The following is a 14,678-nucleotide window of genomic DNA, read 5'->3' on the forward strand; positions in this document are numbered from 1 at the left end:
AATGAAAACCTTTGCGTGCTGCAGTGGGAAAAAATCGGCTGCAGTATTATTATTATTACTACCGTTGTTGTTGTTATTATTATTATTATTATTATTATTATTATTATTATTATTATTATTATTATTATTATTATTATTATTATTATTATTATTATTATTATTATTATTATTATTATTATCATCATCATCATTATTATTACTGTTATTGTTATTATTATTATTATTATCGATAAAATCATAATAATAATAATTATTATTAACACTGTTTTTATTTATTATTAGTATTGTTATTATAATTATTTTTGATATATATTTATTATTTTGTTGTTGTTGTTATTATTATTATTACAACAAAATATTAATAATTCAGAGGATTATTATAAAATTGTATTAAATATTACAAAATATTAAATAATTACATATAAATAATTAAATTAATCTTCATCACTAAAATAGTCGTCGTTCTCAAAATCTTCATCTTCGGATTGTTCGTTTTCTGACAGTACAAGATCCACATCTTCTTCAGTATCTTCGTCATTATCATGCACCTGTTGAACAATTTCGCCAGATGGATCAAGAAGCGGTGTTTGGGAAACATCTTCAATTTCAATACGGTCCCTATTTTCTTCTTGGAAAGCAACATCTTTGGATTCCTGTTCTACTTCTTTGTCAAATTTATTTTATTTGACTTTGCAAACCACTCTCCAGTCTTTTAAATTTTGTCTTGTACTTGGATATGGAAGATAATATACTTGACATGCTTGACTTGCCAACACAAATGGATCATATAAACGTTACGAGCGACCTTGATGAATGTCAAATAATTTATATCGTTTATGAATATTTGTTTCGCGGCTATTTCCAGTAGTAGTTGGGTCATACCAATGACATTTGAACAACGTTACTCTTTTGATAGGCATCCCCGGGTATTCAACCTCCACAATTTCAAGCAATTGCCCATAAAAATCTTCTTAGTCACGACTGTTGTCAGCAGCTTTGACGCACACTCCACTATTGTCTGCTAATTTATTTGATGCATGAAGTACTATATGGAATCTATATCCGTTTGTGTAATAGACATTGTAACTCCGAGCATGTGTAAGTGGTCCTTCAGTGATCTGCTTCAAAATGTCACTATTCACTCGGTTATCGAATGATCCTTGTCTTGCCCGTCAGATAAATGGAAATAACTTTTTGAATTTAATTAACGTAATACTGACATACATACATAATAATTAACGTAATAGATGAACAACATACTGCATTTCTGAACGCATTTGTAAAATTCTCTTGCACAAACGCTTCAATCCTCTGACTTGACCAATTCGATTGATGTCTTTGAATTGAACTTTTAAACTCAGATACAAATACATCCACCTTTGGAAAGTTCATTAACACGTATCTATGTGCAATCTCGTAATCTCTTTCATCCAAAATATATGTTTTTCCTTTTCCATGAAATCTTATTGGATGACTGAAGATTGTGAATACACCAGTTACAATATTGTTGTAACTTCCATCATCATTCCTAGGAAGGTCTCTGACCCTGCATCGCACATGTGGCTCAAAATAATGTTAAACAAAATGCGATGCTTCCTCGGTTTAATATGCGTTGCATATCGACGCTTCAACATGAGCTTTATTTTTCACATTCAGTTTCAAATGTCTAAGGTACCTATACGGAAAAATTAGTTCACCGGTAGAATAATGAAAAAATTAATTACATATGATTTATATACCTCTCAAATGGATACATCCATCTGTATTGGACCGGTCCTGCATTCCTAGCCTCATATGCCAAATGGGTAGGAAGGTGTTCTATGATATCAAAGAATGTGGGCGGAAAGATAGTCTCTAGTTTGCAGATGATAACCGGAATATCTGCTTCCATCTTCCTCAAATCCTCCATACATAGCTTTATGGTTATCAAACTAATAAAATATAAGCTCAATTCGGTAAGAGCTTCCCAAACCTTCACCGGTAGCAATTCTCTGAATGCAATTGGAATTAAGCGTTGCATGAAAACATGACAGTCGTGACTTTTCATGCCGAACAATTGAGGCTTTGCCATGTTAATATTCCTTGCCATATTGGACACATAACCATCGGGAAATCTAATACTCTTCAACCATTGAAGCAAAGCACATGTCTGTTGTCCATTTAATGTATAGGAAGCTTTAGGAATAGACGTACCTGTATATAATCTTAATAACATGTTACATGAATTATTATTATTAATTATCAATTCTATAAAGGTTTGAGAATACATGAACCTATAGGATGCAATTCTTAACGTATACCAAGTTCACGCAGATCGTGTCTACCCTTGATGTGATCCTTTGTTTTACTTGGCACACACAACAAAGTGTTGAAAATGTTATCAAAAACATTCTTCTCTACAAAAAACCAAACTGATCTAATTCATCAAGCAATTCATGTCCAGTCCGAATAATAGGTGGATCTCTTTTCCCAACAATGCCTGATCTGAAATCTGTTCTATTTCTCCTATAGAGATGACTTCTATCTAAAAACCTTCTATGACAGTCAAACCAACAGACCTTCTTGCTATGCGTAAGGTAGAAGGCTTGTGAATCATCCATGTAGTAAGGGCAAGCATATCGGCCCGCAGTACTCCACCCGGACAACATCGAATAAGCTAGAAAGTCATTGATCATCCACATTAAAGCTGCTCGTAGTTGGAAATTCTCCTTTCTTGACACATCAAATGTACAAATGCCCTCATCCCACAACATATTCAGCTCTTGTATTAGTGGTTAAAGATATAAGTCAATGTTGTGCTTTGGATAACTCGGCCCAGGGACAATCACGGTCAAGAACATATACGGCTTCTTCATGCACATCCATGGCGGAAGATTGTATGGTGTTAAAATGACAGGCCACGATGAATACTGTTGACTGGAACTTCCAAAGGGGTTAAAACCATCTGTACACAGACCAAGCAACACATTTCGAGTCTCCATTGCAAAGTCTGGATGCATGTCATTAAATGTCAACCACGCTTCAGCATCGGACGGATGTATCATCTCTCCATATTTAGTGCGGTGCTCTGCATGCCACCTCATATGCCTAGCTGCTGCCTCTGAAGCATACAATCTTTGTAATCTGGGGCCCAGGGGAAATAATGAAATTGCTTCCACGAAACCTTATCGCCTTTACTGTTTCTTCTCCTTCTAGAAGTTTCACAAATATAACAGCAAGTTGCATTCGCATTATTCCCCCAATATATCATACATCCGTTAGGACAACAATCTATCTTGTCAACGGGTAATCCAAGGGCAGCTATTTGTTTTTTCGTTTCATAGAAGTTGTTTACCATCGTATTCTGTTCTGGTAACATTTCGTTCACAATAGCACAAATATCGTCGTAACACCTCTCAGTGAGACGATGGTCTGTCTTCAGGTTTGTAAGTCGACCAATAATAGACATCTTGGTGTGATTTTTACAACCTTCAAATAAAGGAATATTTATAGAATTTAACATTTTAAAGAACTGTCGACACTGAGGGTTTGGATATTCGTCAACGTGTACCGGTGGTTCATTATCTACTGACACTACATCATACTGGGAGGGAAGAAACTGATGGTAAGTGTCTGGAAATACACTAGCTACTGCATCATGCACCATCTGTGAGTATGGATTTGGATTGTTTGACGATTGCTCTCCCACTACCGCTACAACATCAGATGTTGTTCCTATCTTTGTATTTTGATGACATTCCCACTCATAGTAATTTTCAACATACCCCCTTCTCATTAGATGTTCTCTTATTTCATCAGCTTCCTTATAACAACAATTTTTACACTTTTTACAAGGACATCTAATCTCAGAACTCAAGCTTTTTGTACGAGCAAAATCTAAAAACTCTTCCAACCCTCTCATAAATCTTAAACTAAACTTTCCATTTTTTCGTCGGTTGTACATCCAATTTTTTTCTTGCCTAAAATTCATTTTTAACACCTATATATAATATAATGACAAAATTATTCAACTGATTAGTAAAGTAAGTTAATGAAAATAACAATATATGATAATAATATAATTATTCTAATAAAAATTATTAAAACAAACTAATGTCAATAAAAATAAATAATAAAATAATAAAAAATATAACAAACTCAAGTAAATAACAAAGGAAATAAAATATGTACTAATCAAATAATAAAATTAAATCAAATTAATGACAATAGAAATTAAATACAAATAATAAAAATAAATAAAAACAACTCATATAAAGATTAAAAAACAAGCTACATAATAGAATAAGAAAATCACTAACCTCTTCTAATTCTTTAGTTTCCGAAATATACGATGCACAACAATTCTACAGCCTATTTAAAGAAAACATGGCGACAACACGGCGATTACAAACCCATCGCCACTTTTAAATTCAAATTCAAAAACATGGTGACCAAAGGGCTACCAACAGAACTGTCGCCTTCATTTAAAAAAAAATAAAACCAAATTCACGGTTTTTTTTGTGACCAAGGGGCGACAAACTACACCCGTCACCATGCATCAAAATAAAAATAAAAAAGTACCGTCTTTCTTGGCGACGAAATTCCGACGAGACAATCCGTCACCAGGTAGAAAAATAAAAAAAAGAAAAGGAAAAATGGCTGTTGGCGACCTGCTAGCGACGACCTTTCCAGTCGCTATCGAACTTTCTCAATTGGCGACCAAACGTTCTCTCGCCTTGTCCTCGCCATGGACGACCAACTCTTCCCCTTGCAATTTTTCCATCGCTAATTCAAGAGTTTTTTGTAGTGATATATATATATATATATATATATATATATATATATATATATATATATATATATATATATATATATATATATATTTATATATATATATATGTGTGTGTGTGTGTGTGTGTGTGTCTATATATATATATATATATATATATATATATATATATATATATATATATATATATATATATATATATATATATATATATATATATATATATGTATATGTATATATATATATGTATATATATATATATATATATGTATATATATATATATATATATATGTATATATATATATATATATATATATATATATATATATATATATATATATATGTATATATATATTATAAAATAAAAACGTAACAAATACTTACAGCATCTATATTTTCGAATCCAACCTCCTTCACGGATTTTAAAATATCGTCCATGTATTTCAGAGTGTAGTACCCGCAATCAACGGAATTAGAAGGTTGTCGAAAGCACTAATAGAAAATAGATGTTAGTGCCAAAAAAGCTTAAAAACATATAAAATCTCAACTTAACACGTAATTTCTAGCATATGACTATGATTTTCAATACTAACCACTTCAACACAATAATATATACCAAATAGTATTGTGTGCCAAGTTTCGTGCAAAACAAACCAAGTTTGAGCTACTTTATGCGCGAAAGTGTCAAAAAAGCTTAAAAACGCATAAAATCGCAACTTATCACGTAATTTCTAGCATATGACTATGATTTACAATTCTGACTACTTCAACACAATAATATATACCAAATAGATTTGTGTGCCAAGTTTCGTGCAAAACAAACCAAGTTTGGGCTACTTTATACGCAAAAGTGTCAAAAACACTTAAAAACCCATAAAATTGCAACTTAACACGTAATGTCTAGCATATGACTATGAATTACAATTCTAACCACTTCAACACAATAATATATACCAAATAGTGTTGTGTGCCAAGTTTCGAGCAAAACAAACCAAGTTTGAGCTACTTTTCGCACAAAAGTGCCAAAAACACTTAAAAACCAATGGGCAATAAAAACCATCTCCCCCAATCCTAACTTGATGTTCAACCGCAATACTATAAAATTCTAATACCCCATTAATAAATTCCGATGACTCAATGCTTCCATACATCCAAGAACGATCTTTTGTCATGCTAATTAGTGTGATTAATTAATTCAAAACAAAATTAATACACAGCTTTTAACATATATACTTAACCACAAATTTAGTAATATTCATTCATTTAACCCTAATTTACAATAATTAACCTTCATAATCTATAAATTGTTCAAAAAATATGTACATTCTAATAACAACATTGTTTTAACCCTAATTAACCCTAATAATAATACAACTTTTTAAAAATTGTTCAAATTATGTTTATTCTAATGACCATTAATAAAATTCATACTAACAACTAAAACTAACATCATATAAAAACAATAAAAATAAAATCACATTCATAAATTTGAACAACTAATTAATTAACATTCTTATTAATATTCATGCATATAAAACAAAATAATTAACATACTAATAATATAAACTTGGACAAATGTAATATTAACAATTAATACATTCTAAATAAAATCACATTTAAATTAAACTATAAATAATAAACAACATCATTTAACCCTAAAAATTTTAAAAACAATGAAAATTGGTATCAAAAGAAATTACCTTGTGTATCTAGATGAAGAATAGCTACAATGTGACCTACAATGAAACAAGAAAAACAACATTAGTAATTGTAACCATTTTTCAAAAGAAAAAATAAAATAAAAAATAAAAACCAAATAAAATCGAAATACCTTGAACTCTTTCGTGGGTTCTTAAAGCAAATGAAGAAGCAGAAGAAGAATGTAGACAATAGGAAGAAGAAGCAAATTTTTTTCGTGGGTTTAAAGCAAATTTTTTTCGTGGGTTATTTGAAGACAATAGGAACAGTGGAGGAAGAAGAAGAAATGCACGAAGATGTCGAAATTTTGTGGGTTTGAAAAAAAATTGAAGCTTGAAGAAGAAAAAGAAGCTTGAACAATGGAGGGAAACTATTCGTGCGTGGGTTTTTCGTGTGTTTATGAAACAATATACTATAGTTTTATGAAGAATGGAACATTAAAAGGTGGTTTTTAAATTCATTAAACAGACTATCTGCTGCGGGCGTAGTAGAAACCACAGCAATTGATTGTCTTATGTGTTGCAGGATCACAAAGAACCGCAGCGTTTGAGTTCTTCAATGCTTATTTGCTGCGGGCAACGAAGAAACCGCAGCATTTAATAGGTTTTTTTTCTAAACTATTTTTCCTATTTATTGCTATGTATATAAAAAAACGCAGCAAATGACACGCAGCAGATACGTTTTTTCCACTAGTGAAATAATACAAATACAAAAGATGCTACAGATTTAATTTTCTTCATCGGAATCAATATAATATTAATGACGACGAGATGGAGACGAAACATGCTCGTAGCCGACTTTAGGGACAAGATGGCTACGAGATGGAGACGAAAAATGCATGTAGCCAAGATTCAGGACAGGATGGAGACTGAAAGGAGACGGAAATGCCCGTAGCCAACCTTGGTGACGGGACTCTCCCATCCCGTAGCCAAGATCGGCGACAGAATGTCTCCATCTCAGTATTTCTTTTGAAGCGTTAAGGAAAATATAAGTAGGCATTAAGAATACAATAAGTGAACATTAAGGTTAAATGGGATGGGCTTGAGAGATGTCTCTCAAAGAGACTGGCTGTTACGAATAAGTTTTCACGTTCTACTATACTTAAAGTTTATATAAAATAATAACATGCTCTAATTCTAATAAATAATTCAATATTACTCTAATTGCTCTTACTTTAGATTTTAGGTGAGACTGTAGTGAATGGGCTATGGCAATGGTGAAAAAACAAACACAAATACAAAGTGCAAAGAAAACACCAAAAATAGAGCACAACAATGGAGATGAGAAAACACAAGAAATATAAGGTATCTATGGATACCTCCCCCTCAAAACAAGTATCTTATCATTAATATAATCAACAATACATTAATGACTTACCTTTCAAATCCTTGAGAACACTCTCTCAAGATAAAGATCGAACCTTTAACTCAATCTCACACAAACATGCACATACAAGAATAAGGAACTCTTATGGTGTGAACCCTAGCTTTCAATCTTGTATGTGCCTCTCTAATACCCTAATGATGTTCTAAGACTGCTTATATAGCCCTAAAACATATCAGACAAACCTAGGACAAAAGGGCTTAAAGCCCACAAAATCCCGAAACAAAACAGTAGGTCGCTGAACTTGTGCACTGGGCCTCGCTCGACCAAGCGGGCTATGCTCGACCAGGCAAGTGGATGGTTTGAAGCTACTGCCTTGCTGCTACATTAAGGCTCGACCGAGCCAATCATGCTCAACCACTCGAGCAGTCTTCAAACCCTCCCAATCTTCGTGCCTTACCTTCATTAAGACACCCTTGATCATCCACCTTGATCCCTTCATGAAGTGATCCAAATCTCAATCCTCCATAGCAAATGTTCCTCACATCTTCACTCTCTAGAGTGCAAGATAAGGCATGGCCAATCAAGTGATCAAACCCATCACCAAGGTCATGAGAATTGGCTCTTGATTCAACAGAGACATTTTAGCATTATATTAACGTTTTTTTAACGTTGTAGAGTAGCATTATATTAACTTAGTTGCGATCAATTCAGCAGAATGATATCTAGCATGGCGGTCGATTAGCAAGAGTAAAGCGGGCTACCGCCCAGGGCCACGAATTTTTTAGGGCTCAAAGAACATATTTTTATGTATATAAGTGATATTTTTGACGGAGTAAGTAATATTAATTTGAATTAAATTTAGATATAAGTTACATTGTTTGCTAAATAATATGAGTACTTAGTAGTTTTTTTATAAAGTAGTTTAAATATCAAAAAAAAAAAAGAATATCGCGATCAATACAAATGTTTTTGTGGTCAATGCAGCCTTAAACTCTTAGGAGCTCTATTTCTTCTTTTGCTCTGGGGCCTAAAAATAAATAAGACGGCTCTAACTCTAGCATTGTTATTAATTTTTCACTTACTAGTATATTTCTTAGAACCCCTAAAAATATAGGACATAATTGCTCTTGTTGTTCTGCATGATATTCTCATTCATACGAATCCACGTGTTCTCTTGTCAATGTCGAGAAATGCGCGAGAGAGGTCCACGTGGCAAAGAATGTTCTGTTTTACAGTCATTGAATGGGAAGTTTTTGGTCAAACCACATAAATTTAGTTCCAACAATAATATGTTGGCGAGAATGTCTCCACATATGCCGGCCACAAATTCTGGGGTGACGGTATCTTTAAAAGATTATCTCTAATTGTACTAATCTATTATATATTTTTTAAAATATTATAAGTAGACATTAAAAGTGATGTAAGTATAGATTTAAAATATTAAAAGTAGACATTAAGATTACGGTAAGTAAGCATTGAGGATAATATATGTAGGCATTAAAAATACGGTAAGTAGACATTAATTTTTAATGGGCTGAACTTGACATACGTCTCTCAAAAAGATGGTCTCTAAAGATACTAGTGTATTCAAGTAGTACCTTATTGACTAACACTACATGTGATATAATCACGTTGTGCTTATGCCAATCTTTCAATGGGCAACTTCAGATTCAAACAAATGGATAGAAAAAATAATTTTAGAGTAATGCGTAAGTTGTCCAGTGAAAAATCAAAAACCAAATTAAACTCAGTCGAATTATACATTTGCTTTATGATTTTTCTAATTTGGATTAAGTTTGATCGTAAAACTAAACTAAACTGAGTTATGATGTGCTCATGGTTAAGAGCACTTGTCATAAGAAAAGTTAAATAATTGAACTTTAAATTGTATTAATTAGTAATTAATTAATCATGAAATGAAATCATTAAAGAGGTTCAACAATAAAAAACAAAATAAAAGCAAACGATGAACACAAGTGTTTATTAGATATCTCCCCCTCAAATATAGTTTATTATATTGAATTCAACAATTACAAGTATAATAAACCTCCCCTTATCTTGAGATCAATTCTCTTAAGATCACATTATGCTAATTTTATGTAAAATACTCTCAAGTTTCAACAAAAATTAACTCTCTAAACAATATGCATTTTTGGTGCCTTTGTTCTTATGAATGAATATCCTATTTATAGTGAGAAATATTATATTTTAAAACCTCTTTTTAATAATGCACCATAAACTCACATGTAACACCCCATTAAACATCACAATTAAGCATTACATTTAACATAGAACTAGCCTGGTAGAATATAATGCATAATCAATACACAAAACAATAGAAAAAGGCCCGTTAGAGTCCCTTTGAATGACCTGCTCGAACGAGACATATGGTACTCGAATGATCAGGATGTACCTGCTGCCTTCTGATCAATTTTGACCATGCTGCTCGAACGAGCAGCCTCTGCTGCCCTACTATTTTGTTTTCACACATTATCTCGATTGAGCACTTCACTTCATAGTTCCTCACTTTATAGAAACTTCAAACGTTTCATGTTAAACACCTCATTGATCGCTCCTAATCTTAAATCATTCACATACAACACATTTTTATCAACCCTCTCCAAAACATTTAAATTGGGTTTGATTTGAATGCATTGAACTTTGAAGTATATGGCATTTCGAAATTTCATATATATATATATATATATATATATATATATATATATATATATATATATATATATATATATATATATATATATTATATATATATATATATATGTATGTATATATATATATATATATATATATATATATATATATTATATATATATATATATATATATATATATATATATATATATATATATATATATATATATATATGTATATATATGTATATATATGTATGTATATATATATATATATATATATATATATATATATATATATATATATATATATATATATATATATATATATATATATATATATATATATATATATATATAAATATATATATATATATATATATATATATATATATATAAATATATATATATATATATATATATAAATATATATATGTATATATATATATATATAATATATATATATATATATATATATATATATATATATATATATATATATATATTATATATATATATATGTATGTATATATGTATATATATATATATATATATATATATATATATATATATATATATATATATATATATATATATTATATATATACATATATATATTTATATATATATATATATATATATATATATATATATATGTTTGAGATTTAGTTGATTGTTTCAATATTTATATTTGGTAGAGGAAATTTTGTGTGATTTTGTAAAAATTCAGTTTGCGTTTCGATTGAAAAAAAAAATTAAATTTAGTTTGATTTGATTTGATTGAATCAAAACAAAACCAAAAAGGATCTTATGCCAATTAAGATAAGTGTTGAACCCATCCTATACTAATATAAACATCGAATATGTTGCATTAGCCATGACCCAAAAACGGATCTTATGGCAATTAATATATATGCTTTCTTAGGCCATGACTCAAATCATTCGAATATAAACATCGAAGTTGATTATGTACACATGCTAAGATATGTGTTAAACCCATCTTATACTAATATATTGCATTAGCCAATTAAGTACATGTAATATAATTTTCATTGCTGAACATTCAGAGTATTGAGAATTACAAGCTTTCTGAATTTCGTGGCATCAGTAAAATTGATTATAACAGAGTTGCTACAAAAATAAATCCAATGGTAAAAACATACAAATGACATCAATTACAGGTTAAATTAACTAGCTAGCAGAGTGTTGGGTGACCTCGAATTCTCGTCTAATGATTTCTAACATAATTTCATTCCAAGTATCAACCGCACCCGGCATACACCAATGCAAGCAATCTTGTGGTGGTGGACGTCCATCTGGACCCCTCTTTGTTATTTTATTCGGGTCAGGGCTCCGATATGGACCCGGATGACCATCATGACGGTACTTGAAAGCTTCTGTAATATCCATCAATTTCATTTTTGATTTGTTAGTTATTTTCTTACTAGCCTTGTAGAATCCTGTTGCTTGTTTGTCGTACATCTGATTTGTGTACTCGTATTCGACTATTTTATCCAATGGCCTGACTTTCCCTGTACATGATCCACCTGTATTCCATGCACCGTTCTCATAATGATCAGGTGAATAACTCGTAACAATGGTTAACCCAGAGTAGTTAGGATGAGTAGCCATAGCAGTTAAGGTAGTCTCAGTTGATAGTTCAAAGGCTTCAGTGGTGGTTATGTTTAGTGGACGATTGTCAGGTGGGGTCCACAACTGCCCTCCAACAATCTCGTCTTTCAAGAAATACACAGATCGTTTAGGGAACCAATGACCATTCGAAAAGACAACCACATGGGATTTTGAGGCGTATTCCATGAAGCTATCATCTGGAACATCAAGGTGCATTTTGATTATGTCCTCAGGAAGATCCCCGAAAGGCTCTGTCGTGTGATGTACAAGCCATGCTGACCAAAATCGAAGTATTGTTATTGATTTGGATCTGAAAACCCAGCGTTGCATACGCTTGTTTCCTTTATTAATCGGTGTTTCAACCTGAAAAAATTATAAAAAATCTTATGTTGGTACATACAAGCAAGTTTCCTCTATCCATGTGAGTTTGCCCCCTCATCCGTCTAATTTAAAAGCTTTATACGCTGAATAGAGCAAATCAGCTAAGCGAAAGGGGCTTAATCAAAGATAAACTGTTACCAACGTTACATCATATATGCTAATAATCCATCTAATGTTTGGACTCTTGTTTTGTTATCGGGGTAAGGATCAAGAATCTCCATGAGAGAGGAAAGGAAAAATTAATCCTTTGTGTAAGTTGTGAGAATCGAACTCTTGGTTCTACAATGGTAAGGTTGCATAACTCTCGCCCACAAACTCCATCCCCAAAAATCTATTTATAAAACTAAACTAAACTTAAAACCAATGGCCTTTTTGGCACTTCAACGTCCTTTTCTTTTCATGACTAAATTACAAAGCATCTTATAGTTAAAATATCACTTTCATGTCCACATTCAAGGACAAATCTAAAGAAGTTTCCAAAAAGGATGAATATAATAGTGATTAAAGCTTAGAAAATACACCTGCCATAGTATACACAGAAGCGACTCCATTTGATTACGAGCCACAGAATCACCGACAAAAGTAATAGTCTTTCCGCTCATCAACTCGAAGAACTTGGAAGCGTTAAATCTAGGTAGTTGGCAATTATATGGTTTCCATCTCCAATTCTCGTACTCTTTGTCAGGCCTCCCATTTCCTTGACAATTTTGGTTCTGAGTGAGGACAGGGCAACTGTTGTTCGTGTACAATGGTCCCAATGAATCGTAGTACCATTCCCCACTGTACAGATCACATTCTGAAATTGATGTATAGTATTCAGCAACTTGCACTTAAACTAAGGACAAACTTAGAAAACTCAACTTTTGGATAAACATCTACATTGTCAAGACTCAACAGTGTGTGGTTTCTAGTCTAATCGGGCCGTCTAATGGTCAGATATGATCCGCTCTTAGAGTTAGTTTGCAGGCTTGGATTTGTGTTTCTCGAGCCACACTTTAGGGACTTGTCCAGATCGACACATTCAGGCTAGGCGATGGGCCATTCAAAGTTGATTACTCTACCGTTAGTCAACAATGCCATGAACAACAATGTTACGGCGTTAATTCCAAAATATTAGCGTCGGCTATATGAACCAATATTATCAGTTTCAATGGATCGAAGGATGATCATACAAGTATTTGGGTCTACAACGAATTTGATTAATATGGTATATCAACAAAGTTCCTCATTTTGATTTTCATGTTAAATAAAAATCAGGGCATTTGATTATGTGTATAGTCGGATTCTTCCGGTAATTGGGTACAGAAATGTCTCGCAAAGAACAAAAAAGAAAGGAAAAGAGTCTAAGGACAACAAAATCACCAGTGGCACGTAAAGATAGTACAGTTGAGAGTTGACTATTAAGTTATTTATACCAATGAAAGAATAATGACTTAACTAGAATTATAAGGAAACATGAAAATCATATGAATAAGAACAGAAAACTAATTTAGAAGGTGTTGTTATAAAGAATAACCTGAACTGTCATCGTTTGAATTCTGATCATTTTGAACCACTTCACCTACTTCTACCATCGACTCATCATCACTATCAAATTTGTCGACCTGCAAGCTCTGCTGAGGAACAATCGAGCGAGAAACTCCGGTAGGTTCTTCAACCCCATAAAGATAGTTAGAAATAACAGAGGAACTGGGGCGCGACAATATCAAGACCCAAGAATCCCATGTTATGAATACTGTAATTAGCACAACTGAAATCGCGATAGAAGAGACGACCTTTCTCCTATAGTTTAAAGCAGCAGAATGATCTCTAGACCAAGCTGTAGCCATGGCTGCATATACTTGTGTTTCTTAACACCACCAACCATTTATACATTATTTCAGCTCAACTAGAAGTATGTAACATGCCTTACTTAGCCGCACATGGAAATTATGCCGCCATCCTAATCATAAATATGACTGGTTCTAACACAGACAGCTAAATTAATTTAGCAGCCAAATAAAGACAACCCACCAGTTCAAGAGAATATACGTGTACAGCGTGGAATATATTTAATTAACCAATCATAAAAAGAATATAACACCAATAATCAATATGGAGCAGTCTATTAGGATAAGAAAACTTATTCTATTTGTGGCCTTAATATTTTTAAATTACATATTTTATTATAAATCGAACAAAATTAATTGCCGCTTTCTAAAGTTTGTATTTTTCAAATAAA

General features: G+C 32.0%; 1 protein-coding gene across 1 annotated transcript; it reads right to left on the reverse strand.

Moving 5' to 3' along the window:
* Positions 1-11,412: 11,412 nt before the first annotated feature.
* On the reverse strand, positions 11,413-14,476 carry LOC130825386 (protein YLS7-like). The gene is made up of 3 exons (XM_057690588.1): positions 13,974-14,476; positions 12,979-13,253; positions 11,413-12,439 (listed from the first exon to the last, which is right to left on the reverse strand). The coding sequence occupies exons 1-3, from the start codon at positions 14,284-14,286 to the stop codon at positions 11,636-11,638; spliced, it is 1,392 nt and encodes a 463-aa protein (XP_057546571.1). The 5' UTR covers positions 14,287-14,476; the 3' UTR covers positions 11,413-11,635.
* Between the last annotated feature and the right edge of the window lie 202 nt (positions 14,477-14,678).

This window comes from Amaranthus tricolor, chromosome 10 (genome assembly GCF_026212465.1).
Source record: "Amaranthus tricolor cultivar Red isolate AtriRed21 chromosome 10, ASM2621246v1, whole genome shotgun sequence".
NCBI classification, from domain to species: domain Eukaryota; kingdom Viridiplantae; phylum Streptophyta; class Magnoliopsida; order Caryophyllales; family Amaranthaceae; genus Amaranthus; species Amaranthus tricolor.